A 27,095-nucleotide genomic window follows, 5' to 3' on the forward strand; every position below is an offset into this window, starting at 1 on the left:
AAAAAAAAAAAAAGAGTCTATGGGTTAACTGGTCAGTCTGGTATACTGTTGCAGGGAAATACATTTTCAGTGAAGACACATAACTGAGGATAGTCTATAACAACCTCATTGTAAATATCTTTCCATTTCTTCATAGAAAATACACCTCCTTACAGCTTACGTTCCTGCCCTAGTACATAATACGTGGAACCAAAAGCCTCCAACAGTTCATCTCTTGTCACAGCCAGCTCTCCTCACGCACCTCATACACTTCCTCCCACTGGTGGGTAATAAAAACATTACAAACAAGCCAACTTGTAGGCTATATCATGTTTTTAAACTCTTGGTGTGTCCATTCCTTTTCTTCATGAAGAAAAAGAATTAAATCCTGAGTTCCAAATATTTAGCCGGGTGATAAAAGATGGCCTGGGAGACTCCATTTCCTTCCTCCTTTTGGTAGCTTAGCCAAGAGTGGGCTCAGCTGGACAGCAAGGCCTTTGGCTAATACAGCAGTCCTGGTGGGCAAGGCTGTTTCCAGGCCCTCAGAATGCAGACTCCCTGGCACTGTCCCCAGGCCTGGGGATTCCTTGATCTGTGTCTTATGACTTCAAGAGAGTAGATGTTGCTTGGCCCTTCTTGGGCTCACCCGTAAATATGTAACATGGTGTCAACACCCTCTATGCTTTTCATCCAACTTCAAGGCAAAGAAGGAGGTTATTTGCAGATGCTTAAGTATGAAATACTAAATTTTTTGTGTGTGCAATAGCAGTGTCATGTGGAAACGTCGTGTACAATTTGATGGGCTCTTTGACCTAGGACAGATTTGGCCATAGTTAAGAGCACAGAGCTTTGCTGCTGCGACTGCTGACCGTAATGAGTCCCACTTACTATTCCCACATCCACTAGTACTGCTACTGTAACCCATGCTCCCGTTGCTGTTACTACTGCTGTGCTTGCTGCTGCTACTACTAACAACAACTACTACTAGTACTGGCCAGTGTTTACTGATAACTTAGTGTATGTCAGACATTCTTTGAAGTTCTTTGCAAGAATTTACCCTTTTAATTTTTCAATAGCCCTATGAGGTGGGTAGTGTGACCACCATTTTAAAATAACATAAGGGAGACACTTGAGAAATCAAGGATTTGCCCAGAGTTCCTCGGACAGTGTATGGAAAGAGGTTCATTGCATTGGTTTCAGTTAAAACTTATCTTCTTCTTTTGGTGGGGTGGGGGGAGAGAGAGAGAGAGAGAGAGAGAGAGAGTGTGTGTGTGTGTGTGTGAGCAGGGGGAGGGTCAGAGGGAGAGGGGGAGGGAGAATCTTAAGCAGACTCCACACCCAGCATGCAGCCTCACTTAGGGCTTGATCTCATGACCTGAGCCAAAGGCAGCAGCTTAACCGACTGAGCCACCCAGGTGTCCCTCTTCTACCCATTTTTAATTGGATTATTTGTCTGGGTTTTTTTTTTTTCCCATGACCTGAGCTGAAACCAAGAGTCAGATGCTTAACCGACTGTGCCACCCAGGTGCCCAAAAACTTTTCTTCTTCTTCTTTTTTTTTTTTTTTTTAAAGATTGTATTTATTTATTTGAGAGAGAAAAGGAGGATATGAATGGGGGGGGAGGGGAGCAGGGTAGAGGCAGAGAGAGAGAGGGAGGAGCAGACTCCCTACTGAGCAGAGAGCCTGACACGGGGCTCAATCCCAGGACCCTGGGATCATGATCTGAGCTGAAGGCCTGGTGCCCCCAAAATTATCTTCGTAACTGAAAAATAATACAGGGATTTTCCTTCAAGATATGAATATCAATTGTGTTACTTTCACAGAGTGCCCAAGAATATCTTTCAAAAGCGACAAGGAGGTTGAGACTTATTTGCATCTCCACTATAGCAAGCTGATACTTTAAAGACATATCTAAGCACAACCTTTGCTTTTTAGGTGGTCTGCTGCTGCTTGCCGATGATGCTCTACTGGGTCAGGCTAGTATCTTCTGTCTAGTTCACTGTGGGGGGTCTCACAGAAGCCATGGTGATGGGCTCATCCCAGGTGATGTGGTCTTTTACATTTCCCTCAGTGTCTTTCACATTTTTCTCTTTCCGAGCTTAAACTCACTCTTTTTAAAACTTTCTATTCAAGTATAATTAACATACAGTGTTATACTAGTTCCAGGTGTACGACATGATTAGACAATTCTATACATAACGGGTGTTTATCATCAGTGTGCTCTGAATCCCCATCACCAGCTTCACCCAACCGCCCCCCCCCACCTCCCCCGGCGACTGCCAGTTTATTTTCTGTATTTAAAAATCTGGTTTTTTAATTCATCTTTTTTTTTTCTTTGTTCGTTTGCTTTGTTTCTTAAATTCCACAAATGAGTGATATCATATGGTATTTGTCTTTCTCTGACTGACTAATTTCACTCAGCATTATACCCTCTAGATCCATCGATGCGAATCTTGCGAATGGCAAGATTTCATTCTTTTTTACGGCTGAGTAGTATTCTTTTTCTTTTTAAAGACTTATTTATTTATTTTAGAGAGAGAGTGTGCAAGGGGGAGAGACAGAAGGGGGAGAGAGAGAATCCTGAGGCAGACTCCCTGCTGAGCATGTAGCCCGATATGAGGCTCAGTCTTACCATCCTAAGATCATGACCTGAGCAGAAATCAAGAGTCAGTCACTTAAAGGACTGAGCCCCCCCAGGCGTCCCTGAGTAATATTCTGTTACACACACAAACACACACACACACACACACACACACACCCCACAGCTTCTTCATCCATTCATCTACCTATAGACACTTGGGCTGTTTCCGTAATTTGGTCATTATAAATAATGCTGCAAGAAACATAGGGGTACATGTAACATTTTGAATTATTGTTTTCATTTTCTTTGGGTAAATGCCCAGTAGAAATTACTGGATATATGATAATTCTATTTTTCAATTTTTTGAGGAAATTTCCTACTGTTTTCCGTAATAGCTGCACCTGTGTGCATTCCCACCAACAGTGCATGAGGGTTCTTTTTCCTCCACATCATTACCAACACTTGCTGTTTCTTGTGTTTTTTATTTTAGCCATTCTGACAGTATGACAGGTATCTTATTGTGGTTTTCATTTGCATTTCCCTGATAATGACTGATGTTGAGTATCTTTTCATGTGTCTGTTGGCCATTGGATGTCTCCTTTTGGAGAAATGTCTGTTCATGTCTTCTACCCATTTTTTTTAAAAGATTTTATTTATTTATTTGTCAGAGAGAGAGAGAGAGAGAGCTCACAAGCAGGCAGAGTGGCAGGCAGAGGCGGAGAGAGAAGCAGGCTTCCTGATGAGCAAGGAGCCCAATGTGGAACTCGATTCCAGGATCCTGGGATCATGACCTGAGCCAAAGGCAGCAGCTTAACTGACTGAGCCACCCAGGTGTCCCTCTTCTACCCATTTTTAATTGGATTATTTGTCTGGGTTTTTTTTTTTCCCTTTGGTGTTGAGTCATATAGGTTCTTCATATATTTTGGATATAATCCCTTATTGGATAAATCATTTGCAAATATCTTCTCCCACTCAGTAGGTTGTCTTTTTGTTTTGTTGATGGTTTCCTTTGGTGTGCAGAAATTTTTATTTTGGTGTAGTCCTAAGAGTTTATTTTTGCCTTTGTTTCCCTTGCCTAAGGAGACATAGCTAATGTTGCTATGGCCAGTGTCAAAGAGATTACACTTTATGTTCTCTTCTAGAAGTTTTATGGATTTAGGTCTTTAATCTATTTTGAGCTTATTTTTTGTGTATGGTATGTAGGACAGTGGTCCAGTTTCATTCTGTTGTATATAGCTGTCCAGTTTTCCCAGCACCATTTGTTGAAGAGACTTTTTCCTTTTTTCACGTGTCATTTTTGCACCAGTACCAGATTGTTTTGATCACTACGGCTTTGTAGTATATCCTGAAATCTGGGATTGCGAAAGCTCCAGTTTGGGTCATCTTTTTCAAGACTGCTTTGGCTATTCAGGGCCTTCTGTCGTCTATACAAATTTTAGGATTATTTGTTCTAGTTCTGTGAAAAACGCTATATTTTGATACGGGTCAACTCTGTGGCTTTAAGCTCCCTCTTTTTAACCATCAGCCTACATCCTTTAAAAAAGATGTAATTAAAAATATTAAATGTGTAAAGAATAGGTAGAGAATGACACTAAAATCGTAACACCCACAATTTGGGGCATTTTGATGTTACTGAGAAGCCCTCTGCTCTGAGAAGCAGAACTGTGCCTAGGAAAAGGCTTGAGTCTGGTGATGGTAGGAGGTTGAAATGGTTTGTGGGAAGTAGTATTTTTGTGGGAGTGAACAAAGGAAGAAAATAACACAAAAGCTAAGATCAAAGCAAGCGAGCAAATAAAACGATCCCTGTTTTGTGAGGTGAAACTTCATTACAAAGCAAAAGCCAGCTGCGTGGGTCTGTTCAGACTCGGAGGTGGTACTGCCTTTGATACTCAGCTCTGGCTTGTAACTGAGCGGGCGGTGGTTCTGATACAGTCGCGGGCCGCAGTTTCCACTGGGAGGCGGCTGCAATGCCCCGTGTAGCTCTATGAGGGACAACAGCATCAGCATTTTCATGGTACTACAGTGGCCCGCACACAAAGATGTGTTAACTCAGTGGACATCTACAGGCTCAGCTTAAATATGAGATTGGCCAACATTGGATAACAGTATTCTATTAATTTTTCTAACATTTAAGGACTTCATGGAATGCAGAAAACCAAAGCGTTCTCTCCCAAACTTCAAATATACTTGATGCTCCGTAAGGGGAGTTATATACTTATATTTAACTCTCTATGGTATTCAGAAAGAATTAAACACAAAATATCAGTTTATAGGACAGACCAAGATGTTCTGGCTGGGAGTAAGTAAACATATAAAGTTGTGAATGAGCTCATCTTAATGAAGAAACTTGTTCTGGCATCTTTTTTTTTTTTTTTTTTTCCTGAGCACAAACCCTTTGCCATCTGTTTACTTTGTTAACATTGCATAAGATATGTTCACATGTTGGCTTTTTATGTTGAATGCTCAGTGTGAGGAGAAAAACCTCACTTTGAGCACGTTTGGATCTTTCAGAGGCTTCATATTTATAATTGTCCTGTGTTCTTCTGTCTCTGGACTCAGGAGGTCGGAAGCTGAAGAGGGAGTCAGAAATGACACGAACTCACTGCTGAGAAATTTCAGTTTTATGCCAACAGGCTACCTATCCCCAAAGTCTCAAAAGTTGGGGAGAGAGTTCCCGTCCAAGATGGCAACGTGGGAAGACACTGAACTTACCTCCTCCTCGCACACACCAAATCTGCACCTATTTATAGAGCCATTCCTCCTGAAGAACCGAGGGCTGACTGAGCAGCTTCTGCACAGCTAAAGATAGAACAGCAGGATAAACAAAGCCGCGCTAATGCGAACAACCGGCCCTGGAGGAACTGGGGCGGCAGGGATAGTTCTGAGGGACCGGGAGCAAATCCGTCTGCCTTGGGGGCATAGACAAAAGCCCTGGTTTAAAAGGGCAACTAGAATAGAAAAGATCCAGCCTTAGAACTCCTCCAATGATGGGAGCGCTCCTGGAACTCTCTCTGCGGGGAGGAGCTGGCATGGGCCTCGGTTCACGGTCCCCCCACCTGGAGAGCGCACAGGGGGCAGAGGCCTTGGGGCCTCAGAGCTGACCTGCCTCCTCAGTGCACATTAGTTTGAGAGCTTCTCTCTTCAGAAAGATACATAAACCTTAAATATAAACAGGGATTCCCCGAGTGGCTTAGTTGGTTAAGCATCTGCCTCCGGCTTGTGTCATGATCCTAAGGTCCTGGGATCGTATCACACATCAGGCTCCCTGCTCAGCCGGGAACCTGCTTCTCCCTCTCCCTCTGCTGCTCCCCTTGCTTGTGCTCTCTCTCTCTGACAAAATAAATCTTTACATATATATATATTTGTTAAATATATATATATTTATCTTTAATAACTTTATATATATATGTGTGTGTGTGTATATATGTATATATATATGAACAATACATGTGAAGCCTTTCTACTCTATTAAAATTTGCCACCAATATTAAGCTTATCTATAAAGAGAATATTTGTGAGGAAAAAAAAAAAAAAGACAGGCATCCTGAGTCCCCACTGACAATCTGGGTAAAATCTCCTGTTTTGGTCTTCCTTTTAACCTGTCAATAGTCCATAACCACACTCCCAGAGTTCAGCACGGAGAGGAAGATACACACGTCCTGCTCACCTGGTCACTTTGTCATTACCCCACTCCCCTGCCATCTTCCTCCCACCATCCTACTGGGCTGAGTGAAGTGGGCTGCTTCTCTCTTGTAAGAGTTTTCCCTGCCTCATCTTCTTCTTGTGGCAGCATTTGTCCTCTCCCTTTCAGACGTCTGGGTCCGCACTGATCTGGGTGGATCCCAAGTCTAATGGGATCCTCCTTCCCTTTCATATAGTACTCCTAGCTTTTGCGCTGGTTACCAGTGCCTCTGCTATTCCCTGTAGCTCTGATCTCCACTGATCTTCCTGTAGCCCCCACAGTCGCATGGATATGGGACCCCTGGGAGAGAAAGGCATTTCTGTATCCTCATTCCTCGGCAAGGCAAAGCCCCCCAATATCTCACCTTAGCTTTCAGATAGATAGTGTCCCTCACTTGCTTCTGTCTCTTGCTCCAGGCTGGTTTCTCAATGCTCCCTTTGATGGGCTTTAAAGAGTTGCTAACTAGGGGCGCCTGGGTGGTTCAGTGGGTTAAGCCGCTGCCTTCGGCTCAGGTCATGATCTCAGGGTCCTGGGATTGGGCTCTCTGCTCAGCAGGGAGCCTGCTTCCTTCTCTCTCTCTCTCTCTCTGCCTGTCTCTCAGTGTACTTGTAATTTCTCTCTGTCAAATAAATAAATAGAATCTTAAAAAAAAAAAAAAAGAGTTGCTAACTAGTTTTTTCCTAGGGTAGACTGTGTCTTCTCTGCTCTTGTCTTCGGCATCTAGGTCTTGTTTCACTTGTGGTCATGGGCCATCTTTCCGAGATAGCCTGTCTGCATAAAAAAGGCTCCTGACCTTTCCCTATTTCAAAGCGCTTTGTGGTGAGCAATCCTATTCCCTACTTCCTAACTAAGCTGGGATTTTTGGTCAGGTATCCTCACCTGGCAGTCCGGGTGTTTAAGTCAGATATTCTCAATTGGGGCTGTAGAGGTGGGGAGGCCATTCTGCCCCCAAGATGACGTTTGGCAATGTCTGGAGACATTTTTAGTTGTCATGAGGATGGCGTGTACTACTGGTTTCTACTAGGTAGAGGTGAAGAATGCAGTTAAACATCCTAGAGGGCACAGGACAGTCTCTAACAACAAAGAATTACCTGGCCTGTAACATTAACAATGTAAGTTTGAGAAACAGGTCTTAGAGGAAGAAGATCTAGTTCTGTAAGTAGGCTTGATTGATCTGCAGGTAAATCTACTCCTTTGCAGTGACTGATTTAACAATAAGTCAATGATCCACTCTACACCAGTGAAATATGAGAAGTTACCGGGTGCTCCTGAAAAAGTCCTTCCTTTCGGACATTTTCAGGCGAGGGTGTCAAACTAATTCACCTCACATCAGCACTGGAAGTAAAGCAGAGTCAAGGGAAGGCAGGGAAAGGGACCAGAGCCACCAGACTCAGTCAACCCTGAAGCCCACCCTTCTGCTCAACTTGCAAAGGGAGGAGCCTCTTTATTATTTAAGCATGTTTTGAGCTCTGTTTTGTTGTTATTTGCAACCATGTGAATCCTAACCGATGCATCTTTACTTTCTTTCTCCCTCTCCCCCTTCTTCCCTCCCTCTCTCTTTCTCCCTCCCTTCCTCTTTTTCTCTCTCTTTCTCTCCCTTCCTTTCCTCTCCTCTCCTCTTCTCCTTCCTGCCTTCTTTCTATCACTCACTCATGCATTCATTCATTTCTGCTTGTCACCTGAAGGGTGCCTGTAGCTTGTAGCTAATTTTCAGAGCCTTCTTGATCTTGGATAATGATCTGGCTGAGGACTCAGTTCTGCCCCCTTATATTGAACTGTTCAGGAAACTCTTCCAAACATGGAAATTCCTTATTATTATTACAATATTATCATTACAATAATTTGAATTACAATAATAAAATGTCTTCACTCATAAAATAAAAATAACAGACCCTTCTTTCACAGAGCACCAATGGCATCTGATTAGTCAGGCTTTCTAAGTTCAGTGGAGACCTAAACTAAGAGTAGAACTTGGAGAACACCAGAAGAAAAAGGATGAGATCCAGAGAGAAGACAGATTCACTTACACATTTTATGAATACAAGGGAAAGTAGGACTTCAAATTTTAAAGACACTAGAGCAGGTGTCCTTTCACAGTTGAAATGTTATCAAAACCAATTGCCTGGTTGGCTGGAAAAATAAACATGCTAACATTGAGGAAGACAAAAAATCAAAGGAAGGCAGGAGAAGCAGCCCTTCAGCAGAGTGAGAAATGTTTCTGCTGGGTGTGTAGGGGACGGGTTTGTGTCTTTCTAATATTCTGCGGGCTCATTTAAGTACAGAAAACACAGAACTAAATATCTGCTGTATGTGACTTAAAAATCAAGTTTCATTTCATCGTTCCTTTTCCAAATAAGCACTCTATGCCAAAGAACTTACAAACACTGAGTAACTCACACTGATTTAGACTTTTCAAAAATGCGGACATTTACAAAAGATATAAACTTCCAGTTATAAGATAAATGAGTCCTGGGGATGTAAGATGCCGCTTGGTGACTGTAGTTCATGCTACTTATCATATATTTGAAAGTTCCTAAAAGAGTAGATCTTACAAGTTCTCATCACAAGAAAAAAAAAATTGTAACTCTCTATGGTGATGGATGTTAACCAGACTCACGGTGCTGATTGTTTTGCAGTATATACAGATACCAAATCATTGAGTTCATACCTGAAACTTACACAGTATTACTGGTCAATTATTTCTCAATTAAAAAAATGAGGACAGTTAAAATTTTTAAAGACTTGATAAAAAGATAAGGTAATTGAATTCCTTTGTTCAATTATCAGACTGGAGGAAAGGGCATCTTACGATGGTCAAATAATCAAAGAGTTATTATACTCTTTATTATACTAATTAGTTTCAAACATTTCAGGTTTTTAGCTACGTGAACAAAAAAAAGCCTCTTTCTCAATTTGGGAAAAGTGAGCTCTGTATTAGAGTTGACACAATAAATTCTTACTTTTGTTCACAAGTCAGTTTGGGGACAACGATTTACATCCTAGAAAAGACTCAACTTTTAAAAAAAGATGAATGGCTGATAAATGGTATGGATAACTGCAAGGGACACTCTGAGCAAAGGTTTTTAGCATGAGCTCCACAGCTCAGTAATTACCAACTGTGAAAACTGCTTCTCACTAGCTCTGCTTTCTGTAGAAAGAGTGCAGATTAGATTACTCTGTGGGAGAGGACGAGAGAGAGTTTGGAAATTGGGCAAAGAGAGAAAAGTACCACCAAATGGGATGTTGCCACACACTCGATAATCATTTGAATTTGAAACCAGGGTTTTTCTTACCATCACTGGAACCAAAGCTTCCATCAATGGATTTTCTTTGAAACCTGTAAACAAACGCACACACATGCTTCTAAGATAGTGAAAACCTCGGCCTTTTACTTTTGTTCCCCATAGACTTTGTTGCCGAATTGTCTGCTAGAATCTCTTAAAAATGAGCCTTTGCATGTGGAGAAACTGGCACCCTGACACACTGCTGGCCGGACTGTAGAATGGTGTAGCCACTTTGGAAAACTCTTTGGCAGTTCCTCAGAAAGTTAAACATAGACTTATCATATGGCCAATTCCACTCCTAAGCATGTTTCTACGTGCATAAATTCATTAATTTATTCCCAGATTCCTTTATTTTCAGATAATTCACACACCATAAAGTTCACCCTTCAATGTGTACATTTCAATGAATTTTAATATGTTCACAAAACTGTGCAATTATGCAAATGAGTGGCTCGGTTAGTTAAGCGTCTGCCTTCAGCTCAGGTTATGATCCCAGGGTCCTGGGATCGAGTCCTGCATCAGGCTCCCTGCTCAGTGGGAAGCCACTTCTCCTTCTCCCTCTACCTGTGCTCTCTCTCCAACAAACAAACAACAAACAAATAAATAAATCTTTTAAAAACCCACAATACTGTGCCACTATCACTATTATCTAATTCCAGAAATTTCCATCACCCCCCAATAGCAGTCACTCCCCAATACCCACTTATGTACATTTCAGACAACCACAAATCTACTTTCTGTCTCTATATATTTGCCTGTTCTGGAAGTTTCATGTGAACCATACTAAATGTCTTTTTTCGACTGGCTTCATTCATTAAGCATAATGCTTTCAGAGTTTATCTATATGTAGCATGAATCAATACATCAGTCTTTTATGATTGAATAATACTCCTTTGTATGGTACACCATGTTTCATTTATTTGTTTACACTCGGACATTTGGTTGTTTCCATGTTTTGGCTGTCAGGAATAGCACTGCTATCAACATTTGAGTACAAGTTTCTGTGTGGATATTGAATTCTCTTGGGTATACCTAGGTACGGAGGTGTTGGGTATTAGGTAACTGTATTTTTCTTTTTTTTCAAAACTTTCCACAGTAGTATTATAGCAGGAACTATTTTGTATTCCTACTAGCATTGTGTAAGGTATCAATTTCTCCACAACTTTACCAACTCTTGTTGTTTTCCATTAAAAAAATACTGTAGTCATCCTAGTGGATAAGGAGTGGTATCTCATTGCTGTTTTGATTTACATTTCCCTGATGGCTGATGATGTTGAGCATCTTTTCATATACTTGTGGGCCACTTGTTTATCTTCTTTGTAGAAATATCTATTCAAATCCTTTGCCCTTTTTATTTATTTTTCTTTGTATCATTGGCTTATAAGAATTCTTTATATAGTATGGATACTAGACTCTTAACAGATATGCGTCACAAACATTTTCTCCCATTTTGTGTTGTGTTTTCACTTCCTTTTTAAAAAAATTTTTTTAAAAGATTTTTCTTTATTCCACAGACAGAGATCACAAGTAGGCAGAGAGGCAGTCAGAGAGGAAGGGAAGCAGGCTCCTTATGGAGCAGAGAGCCCGTTGCAGGGGCTTGGTCCCAGGACCCTGAGATCATGACCTGAGCTGAAGGCAGAGGCTTAACCCACTGAGCCACTTCCTTGATAGGCCCTTTAAAGGTACAGAAGTTTTGGGGTTCCTGAGTGGCATAGCCGGTTAAGCACCTGACTCTTGGTTTCAGCTCAGGTCATGATGTCAGGATTGAGAGATGGAGACCCATGTTCAGCTCTGCGCTCAGTGGGGAGCCTGCTTGAGATTCTTGTTCCCTCCCCCTCTGTCCCTCCAGCTCCCATTCTCTTTCTCTCTCTAAAATAAAATAAATAAATATTAAAAAGAAGAAGAAGAAGAAGAAGAAGAAGAAGCAGCACAGAGGTCCCTGTGTGGCTCCGTTGGTTAAGCATCTGCATCAGTTCAACTTATCCCACATCAGGCTCTCTGCTCAGCAGGGAGTCTGCTTCTCTCTCTCCCTCTGCCTGTTGCTCCCTCTGCTTGTGTTCCCTCTCTCTGTCAAATAAATAAATAAAATCTTTAAAAAATTTTTTAAAAAGTACCAAAGTTTTAATTTTGATGAAGTCTAATTTATCTATATTTTTTCTTTTGTTACTTATGCTTCTGGTGCCCTAAGAAACTATTGCCTAATCCAAGGTTACAAAAGATTTACACCTATGTTTTCTTCTAAGAGTTTTATAGATTTAACTCTTATATTTAGATCTTTGATCTGAGTTCATTTTTAAAAAGATTTTATTTTATTTAAGTTTATATTTATTTTTTAAAGATTTTATTTATTTATTTGACAGAAAGAGAACAAGTGGGCTCAGTGGCAGGCAGAGGCAGAGGGAGGCTCTCTGCTAAGCGCCATGTGCGGCTCGATCCCAGGGCCCTGGTATCAAGACCTGAGCCGAAGGCAGCCACTTTAACTGACTGAGCCACCCAGCCACCCCCCAAATTTTTTTTCTTAAGTAATCCTTACACCCACTGTGGGCCTTGAACTCATGACCCAGAGATCAAGAGTCACGTGCTTTGCTGATTGAGCCATCCAAGGACCCCTTGAGTTAATTTTTTCCTATGGTATAAGGTAGGGGCAAAACTGTGTTCTTTTTCAGGTTGATACCCAGTTGTCTCAACATTTGTTGGAAAGAATATCCTTTCTCCATTGAATTATCTTGGTACCCTTATTAAAAATAGGATCATAGATGTAAGGAGTTTATTTCTAACCTCTCGATTCTATTCCATTGATTTATATGTCTTTCCATATATCAGCACCAAAGTTTTGATTATGCAGCTTTGTAGTAAGTTTTGATATCAAAAGGTGTAAGACCTCCCGTTTTGTTCTTTTTCTTTTTTTTTTTTTTAAATGACTATTTTACCTATTCTGGGTCCCTTGCATTTCCCTATGAATTTTTAGATCAGTTTGTCAGTTTCTGTAAGAAAGTCAGCTGGGACTTTGATAGGGATTGTTTTGAATCTATAGATCAGTTTGGGGAGTATTGTCCCAATGTGTTTTAGTTTCTGTTGCTGCTGTAAAAAATTATCACAAACTTAATGGCTTAGAATGATATAAATTTATTATCTTACAGTTCTGGATGTCAGAATTCCAAAATGCATCTTATATGGCTAAAACCAAGGTAGCAAGCAGGGCTGTATTCCTTCCAGACTCTCCTGGGGGATTACACTTTTCCTTGCCCTGTCTAGCTCCTAGAGGCCACCTGCATTCCTTGACTCATAGCCCCTTCCTCTACCATCAAAGTGCACTGCTCCAACCTCTGCTTCCATTATCACATCTCCTTCTGCCCTTGACCCACTTGCCTCCCTCTTACAAGGACCCTTGTGATTAGATTGTACCCACATGGATACTCCAGAACAATGTCCATAATTTATCACATCTGTAAAATTTCTTTTTGCCATGTAAAGTAACATGTTTACAAGTTCTGGATGTTAGGATTTGGACATCTTTTGGGGGCCATGATTTTACTACACCATCTTAGTAATATTCAGTCTTCCAAACCATGAACATGGGTTATCGTTCCATTTATTTAGGTCCTCTTTAATTTGTTTCAAGGACGTTTGGTCATTTTCAGTGTACAAATCTTATATTTAATTTGTTAAATGTATTAAGTTTATTATTATTATTATTATTTTAAAAAGATTTTATTTATTTATTTGACAGAGATCACAAGTAGGCAGAGAGGCAGGCAGAGAGAGGGGGAAGCAGGCTCCCTTCTGAGCAGAGACCCTGGATGTGGGGTTTGATCCCAGGACCCTAAGATCACGACCCGTGCTGAAGGCAGAGCCACCCAGGTGCCCCAGTTTCTTATTATTTTTAAAAACATTCATTTATTTTGGAGAGAGAGTGTGAGCAGAGGGAGGAGGAGAGGGAGAAAGAGAGAATCCTCAAGCAGACTCCCTGCTGAGTGTGCACCGGCACCCCCACCTCATGTGGGGCTCGATCCCAGGTCAGGACCTGAGCTAAAACCAAGAGTCAAACACTCAACCTAATGAGTCACCCACATGCCCTTAGTATTTTATTATTTTTGATACTATTGAAAATGGAATTGTTTTCTTAATTCCATGCTTGGATTGTTCATTGCTAGTGTATAGAAATACAACTGATTTTTGTATATCGATCTTATATCCTGTAATCTCGATGAAAGTTTCTTTTTGGAGGTGATGAAAATCAAATAGTGGTGACGGTTTTTGCAACTGTGAATATACTAAAACCACTGAACTGTATCCTTTAAAAGGGTGAATTTTATGATCTGTGAATTATGTCTCAGTAAAGCTTTTACTAAAAAAGCCAGGTATATCATTTGGGAATGTCCGTGAAACACTAAGATGTGAATTACCATCATCTCACAAAAGGAGCGTCTCTTTTGGATGTGAGCTTAGAGTCAGGGAGGAGGAAAGTTAGGGGTGAGACATGCTTGCGCTTTGGTACGTGCTCTTGTTTACTTCCAGATGGCAACTCTAGAAGTTGCACATTCCTGATCCTAGTACGTTTGGTGGAAGAACTTCTCTTCATACCTCTTTTGTTCCTAGGCTCATCCCTGCCTCAGGGCCTTTGCTATTGTTCTCTGTCTGGGCCACTCTCTCACCACATCCTCACATGGTTGGCTCCTTTTTGCTATTGAAGTCTCACTTCTGAGAGATCTTCCTTGTTGAACAAATCAAATCTAAAGTAGCTTTCCCAATCCATTCTCTATCACACTACAGTGTTTTTTTTTTTCTCCTCCTGTCACTAGCTGAAATTATTTGCTTTGTTAATTGCTTGCTTGTGTGTTTTTCCTTTGTACAATATAAGCTCTTTTGGAGCCGGAGCTAGACTCTCTTGTTCACCACTGCATCCTTAAGTTCTGGGACAGAGCCTGGCACATAGGAAATTACAACTAAACGTTTGTTGAATGAAAAAAAAAATATTTTTAAAGAGAACAGCTACAATTTGGCTTAACTGTTTTAGCTGGCAAATGAAGCTCTGGCAAAGTCCCTTTTTAAAAAAAAATTAAATTTTAAATTTTAATTCCAGTACAGTTAACATACAGTGTTATATTAATTTCAGGTGTACAATATAGTCATTCAACACCTCTATACATTACCCAGTGCTCATCACGGTAAGTGCACTCTTGAATCCCCCTCACCTGTTTCACTGATGCCCGCCCCCCCACTCTAGTAACCATCGGTTTGTTCTCTATAGTTAAGAGTCTGTTTCTTGCTTTGTCTTTCTTATTCCCCCACACCCCCTTTGCTCATTTGTTTTGTTTCTTAGATTCCACATGAGTGAAGTCAAATAGTCTTTGTCTCTCTAGAAGACTGACTTATTTCACTTAGCATAATACTCTTTAATTAATGCTCTTGTACTTTTTGGTAAATACCCAGTAATGCCATTACTGGGTCATGGGGTAGCTCTATTTTTAACTTTTTGAGGAAACTCCATACTGTTTTCCACAGTGGCTGCACCAGTTTGCATTCCCACCAACGGTCCACGAGGGTTCTTTTCCTTCACATCCTCACCGACACTTGTTGAAATCTCTTTTTAAAACAATCCTAGTGATATTAACTGGCAAGCAATTCTATGGACTCATAAAAGATGATGTGTTTGTACTAACAGCCTTTATCCACATTTGCCATAGGTTTCGGAGCTGACAGAATTCTTCAGTAGAGGGGTTAAATGATTTAGAAAGCTAGTCTGAGGCGGGCAGTATCCCAGGTGCAAAGAGAAAATAGGAGATGAGAACAGGGCCAGCTGATTACAAAACGGTGACACCTCCTCTTGCATTCAGCTCCTTACATCAAAAGGTGGAGTCTGTATCTTCACCTCTGGAATCAAGGCTGGCCGCAGGACTTGCGTTGACTACTGGAAGGGAGAAGTGATAGATGCCACTGCTGACCCTACGTCTTAAGCAGGCCTTGCGCTCTTCTGTCATCTCTCTCAGAGATACAGGAAGCCAGGGTCAGCCGGCTGGAACGGGAGAGATCAAGGGCTGCTGAGGCCGGTCCTGCAGGAGCCCACTCTCGAGGACTCCCCAGGTGATCTCACACTGTGACCACACCCAGCGGAGAGCTCTGAGCCCGGGTCTGGATTAGCGGCAGCATCTTGCTGACCTGGAGATTTTTTTTTTTTAAAGATTTTATTTATTTATCAGAGAGAGAGAGGGGGAGAGAGTGAGCACAGGCACACAGAATGGCAGGCAGAGGCAGAGGCAGAGGGAGAAGCAGGCTCCCTGCTGAGCAAGGAGCCCGATGTGGGACTCGATCCCAGGATACTGGGATCATGACCTGAGCCGAAGGCAGCTGCTTAACCAACTGAGCCACCCAGGCGTCCCTGACCTGGAGATTTTTAAGTAAACTTAACTACTTATTGCTGTATGCCATTGGAGTTTTTGTGGTTGATTGTTATGCAGCATTACTGTGGCCATCGATAACCGGTGGAAGAAGCAAGGGAAGGGTGAATGCTCCCAGGAGTGTGCGGTTTGAACTCAATGTCTGGCAGGATGGTTGGGAGAAATGAGTAAGAGAACATGTATCCAGTGTTTGCCCCAGGGTCGGCACATTTATTGTAGTGGCTCCTTGAATGCTTGTTGAATGGACTGTGGCTGGGAATGGCAGGGGAACGGGGGTTTAGGTTCAAGTCGGTACAGCTAGTACTTGGATTCTTAGCTTCCCGAGGGTGGGAGCCAAGTCTCTTATCCATGTTTCATTCTGACTTCATAGCATATACTGCAAATCCCACATACATTAATAATAAAGTACAGGGAGTACACCAAGCAAGTGGCCTTATGCTCCAGGACTGGCTTCATTTGGTTTTGTAGAAAACTTTGTTACTTCTGCTTAGTTCAATGAGGGAAGAGTTCCATTAACATTTTCCCTCAGTCTGTCCTCTTATTAAGAATGCCAGATGGGGGCACCTGGGTGGCTCAGTGGGTTAAAGCCTCTGCCTTCTGCTCGGGTCATGATCTCAGGGTCCTGGGATCAAGGCTTGCATCGGGTTCCCTGCTCATTGGGAGCCTGCTTCCTCCCCTCTCTCTCTCCCTGCCTACTTGTGATCTCTGTCTGTCAAATAAGTAAATAAAATCTTTAGAAAAAAAAAAAAAAGAATGCCAGATAGTTCTTATGTCTCTAGATTTCTATTTTCAGGTTCTCTATATTTGGAAAGAATCCATGCTTGTGCAGTCGACTGTAGCAAAATAATCCGGCAGCCAGAGGTTTCAACAGAGCCTTATACCACAACTTGCAAAAACTGTGCTTTCTTCTGTAGGCCGAATGACAACTTTAAGGAGACTGATATCCAGATCTTAACTTTTTGTCTGTTTGTATATTGATTACCCATGCTAGTTAACTAATGAGGTAAAAATCCTATCTTCTAAAATTTAAATCATCAGGCATAGAGATGGTCTTCCTAAGAGAGGCAGAAGAGATGAACTTCTTTTTGCATGAGCTTGGAGCTCATCTGAGTCAAAATGGAAAGCTTTTTGGGTCCTTTTCCGATCGCACCCATGTTGGGGGGCCTGACTTTTGTCTTGGCCTCCCTGATCAGGACTGCCCTCCCTCACATGCCCCAACCACTCCAGATCCATCTTGACCAGCCTGGCAGGCTCTGGACCCAGACTGCCTGCAAGTTCAGACAAATCCCAGCTCCCTCATTTATTGGCTATGAATTTTTGGTTCAACTGTTTCACCTCTCGAGGCCTCAATTTCCTTAACCTTCAAGTGGTGATAATACTAGTCCTTGTTGTAGGGTATTTGATGAGATAATCAGCTAGCTTAGAGGGCCCAGCAGGGTACCTATTAAATGTCAGCCATTGTGATCTAGTAAATTAAGTAGGCTGGTAATCAGTTAATGTACATACTTTCCAGATATGTTTGCCTGTACACGGGGGTTTTTGTTTTTAACTTTTATTAGAAAATAACTTTGAATTTACAGAGAAGTGGTAAAAGTAAGAATAAAATACAGAACACCCATATAGCCTTTATTTAGATTCACTTACTGATAGCAAGATAGCCCATTTGCTTTATCATTCTGCACGATATATATATATCATATATATATATGATATATATAACACACACAAAAATATATATAATTTTTTGAATCATGGGAAAGTAAGTTGCTTATGTCATGAACTGTTATTCCCAAGTATTTCCATTTTTTTTAAAGTAAGCCGCATACCGAACACGGGGCTCAAACTCATGACCCCGGGAGTCCCATGCTTTACTGACTGAGCCAGCCAGGCACCCTCAATACTTCCAAAGAATAAAGATATTCTGATATTCTCTTACTTAACCACAATACCATCAAATTCAGCAAATTTTACTTCAATATGTTACTCTTATCTAATCTGTCTGTAGTACGATTTTGTTAACTGATCCAATAATGTCCTTTATAGCATATTCTTCTTCTAGCAAAAGATCCAATCTGAGACCAGGTGTTGCCTTTAGTTGCCCGTATCTCTTGTCTCCTTCTATCTAGGCCATTTCCGCGGCCTGCCTTTGTCTTGGACGACACATTCTAATAGAGTGTTTGTCATTTTGAATTGGATCCATTTTCCCTCAGGATTTCATACAAAACATGCATTTCTGGCTGGACTGTTGCATCCATGGTGCTGTCTCCTCAGAGCATCCCATGTGGGGGCACACAACGTCCTCTTCCCCTTGCTCACATTAATTTTGATCACCCAGCCAATCCGAGTCTGCGTTTCCGTTGTCGAGTCACTATGTTTCTCTTACAACTAGGAAGCAAATCATGGGGATGCACTTTACGGCAGTGTAGTACCTGGATTCTCATCAGATTCCCCTCTTAGATTAGTATCCACCAATGATTGTTAATCTATGCAAAAGGATGATTTTCCAACTGCAGCACTCCCTCCATATTTTCAGTTCAGCTTTTGGCATTCTGATGTAGGCAAGAGTCCTCCCTTACACCGTCAGCATTTGCTAATGGCTCCCTTCCCTAATGTGTGCCTGTTTTAGTGACTTCAGATTTGTATCTGGAGGTATTTAGGCCTGCCCTTCCTCCCTTCCTTCCTTCTTTTCTTTATCAGTTTGGATTCATGGATTTCTATTTTTCTCAATGGTTTATAACCGTATTATTCTTAATGATTTTGATGGTCAAATTGTGCCAGATGTGGCCAGTGGTAGTCCCAGGGCTTTAAAATTCAGTTTCTCAATTGAAAGGTTCTATAAAGTTCCCCGAAGAGAGTTATTGTTTGAACCAGAAAGAGGCCTGGATCGCTGAGACAGCTCTGTGCTAGTAGTGGCCATGAAGGTTTTCTACTGATGCTGTGAACTTGCCCAGGAGTCTGAGAACACTGTGTTGAAAACCCATGCTTTGTTTTCTTTACATGTTCAAGATGGGAAAGAACATTTGTTTATTGTAGGCCTTCTGCCATTCCTTTGTAGTTGTTTCCCAGAGACCACAACAAAGTACAGAATTCACAGTGTTTGGGTCTGCACAGAGATGCAAGGAGAAACTGGGGCTCTTTTTATTATGGGCTCCAAACTCTTGGAAAGGGAAATTGTCTTGGTCAAATTACAGTGCAACCATCTCCTTTTATCTCTCCAGGGACATTTTACTGGAAAATTGATGCTGCAGTAGAAAGAAAGCAGCTGGTAATGCAGTAGCAGAGCACATCACCCCTGCTATTTATTATACCTCAAGAATTATTTCAGGCATTAATTTACTTGTTGATGGAATATTTAAAACTATTTATGGAATATCTAATGTGTTTCTCCATATGAGGAAGAACTTATCATTTCCTACAGTCCATAGGATTTATAAGACTTTCTGGTCCAAAAAAATACCCACACTGTCTTTCCATTGAGTTTTATTAACTATGAAAAGAACTAACATTCTACCAGCACTTACTCTGTGTAGGACATTGACTTAAACACTGCAGTTTTACAATTCCAGGAGGGAAATGATGATCTCATTTTGATGAGTAGGAAACTGAAGCACAGAAATGTTTAGTAACTAGCCCAAGGTCACACAGTTGGTGGTTGAGGTAGAGTTGAATCTGGTCAATACGGCTCTAAAGCCCAATGCAGAAACAGGAGAAGGGGGTGAACATTTCTTGATATTCTTGACCTACCTGATATAATGAACAAATGCAATGAGCAGGCATCCCAGGTAGAAGGAGAAGAAGATGAGGGAACTGAGAAGGATGGATTTCACATAAACAGATCCTAAGGGAAGAGAAACAACTTTAGTCAGCAAGTCCCCAGGAGAAAAGAGGACCGTGTTTGGGATAGGACAGCTTCAAGGGCCCATCTCCATCACACCCATTTTGAAATCCTAATACATTTCCATTTGCCGCAAAGGCAACAAAGTTGCTGGAGTTCCCCCAGACTTATCCACAAATGCCGCCTTTCATAGTCATGAGTACCCAGTGGAAGCTAGGAAGGGACTTCCTGTATACAACTTCACAATTGAGCTCCCTCTCTTTCTGGAAGAGATTTAACAGAATGCTTTGACTGTCTCTTCTATCTCTAAGGTAAATATCAGTTTTCTTACGATGTTTCTCTGGAAGGATGACATGAGTAACGATGCATATGACTGACTTCCTGACATAGAAATTGTTCTCTATTGAATCCTAGAGCCAACACTGACCTTTAATGGAAGGAACAATGGTCACTTTAAGGTTCTTTGTTCGTTGTAGATTCCAGGTTTGGTTCTCCTTTCCTGGTAAAAAAGAAGGAGGCACAGTAGATCAGATACTTGGTTCTTGGCCTTTCATCTGAACAGTTCAAAAACTGTCCACAATTAGCTCTGGTTGTTGAATTTCCTTGTAGCAAGAACTGGAGGAAAACCTAGCCTCCAAAGCTGCAGACCATCTGATACCCCCTTTGGGCCAAACTTTCAATGTGGCCTTTGCTTGGTGCATTTTTTTTTTTTTTTTAAAGATTTTATTTATTAATTTGACAGAGAGAAATCACAAGTAGACGGAGAGGCAGCCAGAGAGAGAGGGAAGCAGGCTCTCCACTGAGCAGAGAGCCCGATGCGGGACTCGATCCCAGGACTCTGAGATCATGACCTGAGCCGAAGGCAGCGGCTTAACCCACTGAGCCACCCAGGCGCCCCTGCTTGGTGCATTTTGGTAGTATTGAAGCAATGAGACTGCAGCCCCCACTTCTTGAGTGAAGAAGGCTCGACCCTTCCTCTGCTATCCGAGTGGCTCAGTTAGGCCAGAGACATCTGAAGGAAATAGCCACAAAAACAAAAGCTGTCTCATCTTTTGGTTTCCATTATTCCAGCCAGTGAAACTTTGTTTTTTGTTATATAGTCATAGAAGGACTTGTAGTTTACCAAAGATCAACAGACACTGGCAAAACTCTAGACTGCATAATTAAGAGATTAAAGAATGCAGAAGCTGAAATTTCACCTAATTGGCAAGGGAACCATGTTAAACTCCATAGTGGACACCCTCTGTGTTAATCACGTGTGGTTCATCAGCTGCTGGGGGTCTGGTTTTCAGTAAGCAGCCTGTGCCTTTCCCACAGTGGTTCCTGGGTAGTTACCCAGAACCATCTGTTCTGTGCCTAAGGGCTCACACAATCCCTGTCATGGGGAGAAACTGTCCCACTTTGATTTCTTACCATCTTGCCAGGTATAATTTTGGCAACTGAAACTGAGAACTCTGAATTTTCCTTGTACATCCTGTGGAAATGATAACCGCTGATAAATACAGTGGCTCCATTACCAAATTGATCTTAGAAAGTGGACCCTGATATGCTACGTAAAATCATTATTTCATAAAGCCAAATATCTGTTGAGTAAAAGGTCTACTGAGAGTATATACCTCACGTGGTCTGAGGGACTGTTTCTTACCCTGGATAAAGAAAGATCCTCCACAGGCGTAATCTTCAGGCTTTATCACAAATACCACGAAGAACTGCTCGCCTGGAAAATCCTTCTTCTGTGTGAGACATAACAACTAGTGAGAGTAAGAAAGGGTAGTAAAAGGGGAGAAAGTGCATGGTGGGGGTGGGGGAGGCAGGGAGAGAGGAAAGAGAAGAAAAGTGGAGTTCACCCCTGCCTTCTTATTTCTTAGAAAGAACCTTCAGATACCCATGATTTACTCCAGATTTTATCCACAATAAAATAATTGCTACACACAAAAATTTCAAGCAAATAGACACACTATTCTAATTTCACTCTATGTTGTGTCCACTTAGGTGCTTAGAACTGTAATAGGTCCCAGGTAAAAAAAAAATATGTCAATAGCCTGTGTTTAATAATGAATACTTGTATATGCTGTTTTTAAAATAAGCATACTCTAGAGTGTTTTAGGTTCACTATATTAAGTCTTTATTATTTAAAAATCTAATGATAGGGGTGCCTGGGTGGCTCAGTGGGTTAAGCGTCTGCCTTCAGCTCAGGTCACGATCTCAGGGTCCTAGGATCGAGCCCACATCTGGTTCCCTGCTCAGCGCGAGTTTGCCTCTCCCTCTCTCTCTACCCCTTTCCCCTGCTTGTGCGCTCTCTCTCTCTCTAATAAATAAATAAAATCTTTAAGAAATTAAAAAAAAATCTAATGATAAATGACTTTCCTGAAAGTCACACAGCCACAATTAAGTAATTTAAGTTAGGGATGTGAAGATTAAGTGAGGAGACCTGAGTTGTTAAGTCCTGGCTTTAACTTTCTCTAAGTGTGCTTCTCTGTGTCCCAGTCCCCCTACTCATGAGTGAACAAGAACAGCTATTTGGTGTATCAAAACTGAAGCACTAAGAAATTAAAGCTTAATAAAACTTTTGACATTTGATAGCTAAATTATAATTAACCTCTCTTCATTCCTTGTTATTCAGTAAACAGTATCACCTTACCCTGGAGAACAGACCAAGTTGTAAGTAACTTGGGTAAACACCACCCTAAAGGCAGGAACAGAATCTTTCTGAAAATCTACTGACATGATATATATTCATTTTTCTATAAAACTGCCATTGATATAACTTAATGACAAATGACAAAAGGGCGAACTGCTATACACATGTGGTCTATATTCCTTTGAACATATCCATTCTGTCCAGAATGGAAGTCCTCTTTTGGTTACTGTTATAGGTATATAGAGTATTAGAATTGGTTCAATTCCTTTAAATAGATCAAGCTTCACACTAAATTGGCAACCCCCAATGAGGAGATTGGCATCTCATCCTACCTCTCTAAGCACTCTGTCAGATATGTGTCCCACTGCATCATGGGTTCCCAGGACTTCGCAAGGGGAATGGGGCAAAGCCCATGGCCTGGGCTTTGATTTCAGAAGTAGCGATCTTTGCTTTATTTTATTTTATTTTTTAAAAATTTTATTTATTTGAGAGAGAGAGTGAGAGAGAGAGAGAGAGTACAAGTAGGGGTTAGAGAAGAGTATAGGGAGAGGGAGAAGGTGCAGACTCCCTGCTGAGCAGGGAGTCCAATGTGGGGCTCTATCCTAGGACCCCAAGATCATGACCTGAGCCAAAGGCGGAGGCTTTAACCCACTTAGCCACCCAGGTACCCAGCAATCTTTATTTTAAAACCTATCATAAAGGAAAGAGATCCAAGGCACACAGTGAATGATGATAACTTCTGGATGCTGGTCCAACAGGTAACCTGACCATAAACTGTGCATTGTAGTTGACAATAGTGGACACAGAAGTGATGTCTCACCTGCAGGGTGATGGCAGCTTTCTTGGTCATGGACTGATACACACCATTAAATTCCACATTGTGGTCGAGATCATACACTGGGCACTGTAATGCACATGAAGGATAAAAAAGAAAGCTTCACTAAGGCCATACTACACATACCACACATTCTGTCTGCATCACAGAGCAAGGGGTTCCTTACTAGGCCAGAAACCAGGAAACCTTTTCTCCAAGTAAAGTCATGAAACAGTCCTCCTAAAACTCGGTGCCTTGATTTCTAAAGTCCTCTCAAGTGTCCTCTAAAGGTTACTTTATATCAAAGAGACCTGAAAAGCTTGTCTTAAAGTGTATGATGCCTTTCCCATTTGTTACTAACACATTATGAGACAAAAAGGGGCTATGGTTACAATGAAATTTTTTAAAAAAAGATTTTATTTATTCATTTGACAGAGAGAGACACAGTGAGAGAGGGAACATAAGCAGGGGGAGTGGAAGAGGAAGAAGCAGGCTTCCCGCAGCTCTATCCCAAGAGTGTGGGATCATGACCTGAGCTGAAGGCAGATGCTTAACAACTAAGCCACCCAGGCACCCCTACAATAAAAATTTTAAAATCTAGGCTAAGCGGTAGGTTTCTATGTTTCTTGTGCAGCCCACGGTTTGGTCTTCCATTTTCTTTTTTTTTAAGATTTTATTTATTTATTTGACACAGAGAGATCACAAGTAGGCAGAGAGACAGGCAGAGAGAGAGAGAGAGAGGAGGAAACAGGCTCCCTGCTGAGCAGAGAGCAGCTTAACCCACTGAGCCACCCAGGAGCCCTGGTCTTCCATATTCTTTGTCACAATCTGCCCTCCCTTCCTTCTTCCCTTTGTTTATTTTGGTGAGGGATTAAGTATTCTCTATCTACCCCAAATCAGTGTCTCCAAACAGATTATCCACTTGTGTGCACAAGATACTACTTTTATTATTTAGCAGTTTTGCAGGAGATACAGAGTAAGAGGATGACATGGTCCTCACCCTCCTCTTTCATTTGTCCTGGTGATGAAGTTCTAGAACCTAGGTGAGGTTCGGTGGGCTGAGGTCCGGAGCCGATGACCAAGAAAGAATTCTTGAGACATCTTTGGTGCAAAATGGTGGTTTATTAAAGCACGGGGACAGGACCCGTGGGCAGGAAGAGCTGCTGCCCCGGGTTGTGAGGGGTGGCAGGTTCTGTACCCTGCGGTTGGGGGAAGGTGAGGGGAAGGGAGGTGTCAGTGGAGTTTTCATATGCTAAAGAGGGCCTACAAGGTGCCAGGATGTTCCAGGCCTGCCGGAGGCCTTGCCCTTGCAGCTGGATCAATGTTGTCTCTAGACCAGCCATTAACATTAAGATAGTAGGGAGACTTTTTGGTGGGATGTCACAATCCTGCTATCAATCGTCTTTGTTAGTGAGATTTAGGGCATTTGTAAACCAAGGGAGACTCCTGTCTAGCAGTATTGTGAGCTCTGCAAGTTAACTATTTGCTTATTGTTCATGGCAGTCAGGGCTGCCAGAGGGATGCTACACATAGGACTGAGGGGGAACAGATGGGGGGGGCGGTGCAAGGTGGCAGCTTTTGCTTTGTCTTCAGCCAGCCTTGTGCTCCCTCATCACTGGGACAATATAATGCTCCATATTGAAAGGCTGACAAGTTATTAAGACTCACCATGATATTCTGGACTGAGACAACAGAACACGGATAAGCCATTTCGGACTGGACTTTAATGATAACCGAGTCCACATCATCAGGAAATTTGTATAGAAAATACTGAGAATCAGAAAAAGAAATTGATTTGTTAATATTCAAAAAAGTTTTACTGTTATGAACTCAAACTGGTTTTACATGAATAGGATTGTTTCTTCTCACATTAGACACAAAGTTCAGACATAAATCTCCATTAATTCAGTCAGCCATTCCTCTCACATATAGTGAGCAACAGCTGTGTGCAGGGCTCTGGGCTCTCTGCCAGATATTAGGCACACAGCAGTGAACAAAACAAGGTAGGCATTTTAGAAATGTTGTCATTTCATTTGCTAACATTTCTCTCTCAACTCAACCTTCCTGCACTTCATTCCAGTTTCTGCTTAAGATTCCTCCCAACCCTTTGAACTAGGGATAGTCAAGACATTTATTTCTAGGTGATCCTTTTTGAAATAGGAAGCAGATAAGCCTGTTCTTCAAGATTCTTAACAACCTTCCTTTAGGCAAGAATTACAGGAGACCTACCCCTGCCCCTAGACTTCTTGTTCAAGAATCTGTTTCCCGGCTGGAATGTAGTGAGATGGTATTTCTGTTCAAAGATCAAGCACTATTTCATACCCTGAATTATGTTTATATTTGAGCAGGCTGAGACACCTTTAAAACTATTTCTCAGGTATCAACAGAATCAGGAAGCATTTATAATAGAAAGAAGTTATACCATTTACCCAGATTAGATTATGAATCCACTGTTTATTAACACTGCGTTTTAAACATGTTGCTAATAAATGAAGAAAGGAGACTCCTATCCAATAATTATAAATGTGGTAACTGGCTGAGAAGCTTGACATAGAGATTTTGAGGACACCAACCAAAACAAGCCCAACATCCTAGGACTCTAATAAATCTATCAGTTTAAAGGAGAGACAAAACATGTTAAAAATTAATTTTGTATTCCAGCCTCCTCTTTACCAACCTTATACTGAGAACCAGAACAATAAAAATAGAATGTTGTCCAATAATCCAAAGCCTTCTGATGGGGAAAAAAAATAACCTCAAGATTAAGGAGTGTCATTAACGCTGCTGCTTGGAAGTCTGTTCATGCCTTTTAACAGATGGTAACACTCCCAGGAGCCCACTTCATTTTGACCTTTCATTTTGGAGCTTGATTCATATATATAACACAGGGCTCTTCCAAAGGTAAATGCTCTGGAATTCTCAAGGGGTATTTTTGGTTCTTAGGGAAGCCAAACTTCGTAACTCATGAGCATTACGGTGATCACCGTTAGCAATAGGGAGTATCGTGTATATTCCTATATATTAGAGGAGTTGGTTTTATGCAAAAATTAGATAGCTATTGAAGCTTTATCTATATGCCAAAATATTATCAATCTTCTTTATCTCTAAATTACCATCAACCCCAAATAAATATTTTTGACCCTTGCCTGGAAAATCTACTTTTATCAGAAAGGAGCTAATGACAAGGATCCAAAGCAATGGCTCAAATTCAGACCAGAAATCACCACCTTGAGTCCTCACTACTTACACAGTTTCTGTAACCTGCTTCTATCTGATAATAAAGGTTCTGTGAGAATGTGTAATAGTTTGGGTGAGTTTATATAAATAGAAAAATCTGTCCTACAACTGAAGAGGATATAAAATTTCGGCCAAAATGGGAACAGTTAATAGTAAGGTCAAAGTTGCATAGATATCAAAAAAGTTTTGTTTTTATTAGTTTGTTCTAAGGATGTTTTACTCCAGTTTGAGATTTATATGCAAACTACTTGGACTTTCATATTTACATACCTTTTTAAAAATAAGAGGAAGCCATCATATATAGTCATCACTGATTTTCTACAAACTGGAAGTATACTCTAGCATTCCGTTACCATATTTAGTATAGTGCTGTACAGCACTATTAGACTAGACTCTTTCTATAGTTGGGGTGTAAGTTTTCCCCCCCTCTTTAGATATCTCCCATTACACCTAGCCACTAGTGCTTTATATTTATTTTTTAAAAATTTAAAATCAATTAATTAACATATAATGTATTATCAGCTTCCCAGGTAGAGCGTAGTAATTCATCAGTTACTTGTATCACCCAGTGGTCTTTATATCACCCAGTTACCCCATCCCCCCACGCCCTCCCCTCCAGCAACCCTCACTTTGTTTCCTAGAGT

The 27,095-nt window shown here is 41.3% G+C and overlaps 1 protein-coding gene across 6 annotated transcripts in view; it reads right to left on the reverse strand.

Moving 5' to 3' along the window:
• The window catches only part of SIDT1 (SID1 transmembrane family member 1), a 98,546-nt gene that overhangs the window by 26,328 nt on the left and 45,123 nt on the right, over positions 1-27,095 (reverse strand). For 5 of the 6 annotated variants that reach the window (XR_009351134.1, XM_059164095.1, XM_059164094.1 and 2 more), the window contains 6 exons: positions 24,883-24,984; positions 23,221-23,304; positions 21,405-21,492; positions 20,187-20,258; positions 19,669-19,762; positions 9,536-9,579 (listed from right to left, as the gene is read on the reverse strand). Coding sequence is in view for 5 of the 6 variants with exons in the window: in XM_059164095.1 (XP_059020078.1) it covers positions 9,536-9,579; positions 19,669-19,762; positions 20,187-20,258; positions 21,405-21,492; positions 23,221-23,304; positions 24,883-24,984 (484 nt within the window). In the remaining variant the exon portion in view is untranslated. The remainder of the gene's footprint in view (positions 1-9,535; positions 9,580-19,668; positions 19,763-20,186; positions 20,259-21,404; positions 21,493-23,220; positions 23,305-24,882; positions 24,985-27,095) is intronic. The other variant, XM_059164097.1, reaches the window with a different exon arrangement.

This window comes from Mustela lutreola, chromosome 2, assembly GCF_030435805.1.
Source record: "Mustela lutreola isolate mMusLut2 chromosome 2, mMusLut2.pri, whole genome shotgun sequence".
Classification (NCBI taxonomy): Eukaryota; Metazoa; Chordata; class Mammalia; order Carnivora; family Mustelidae; genus Mustela; species Mustela lutreola.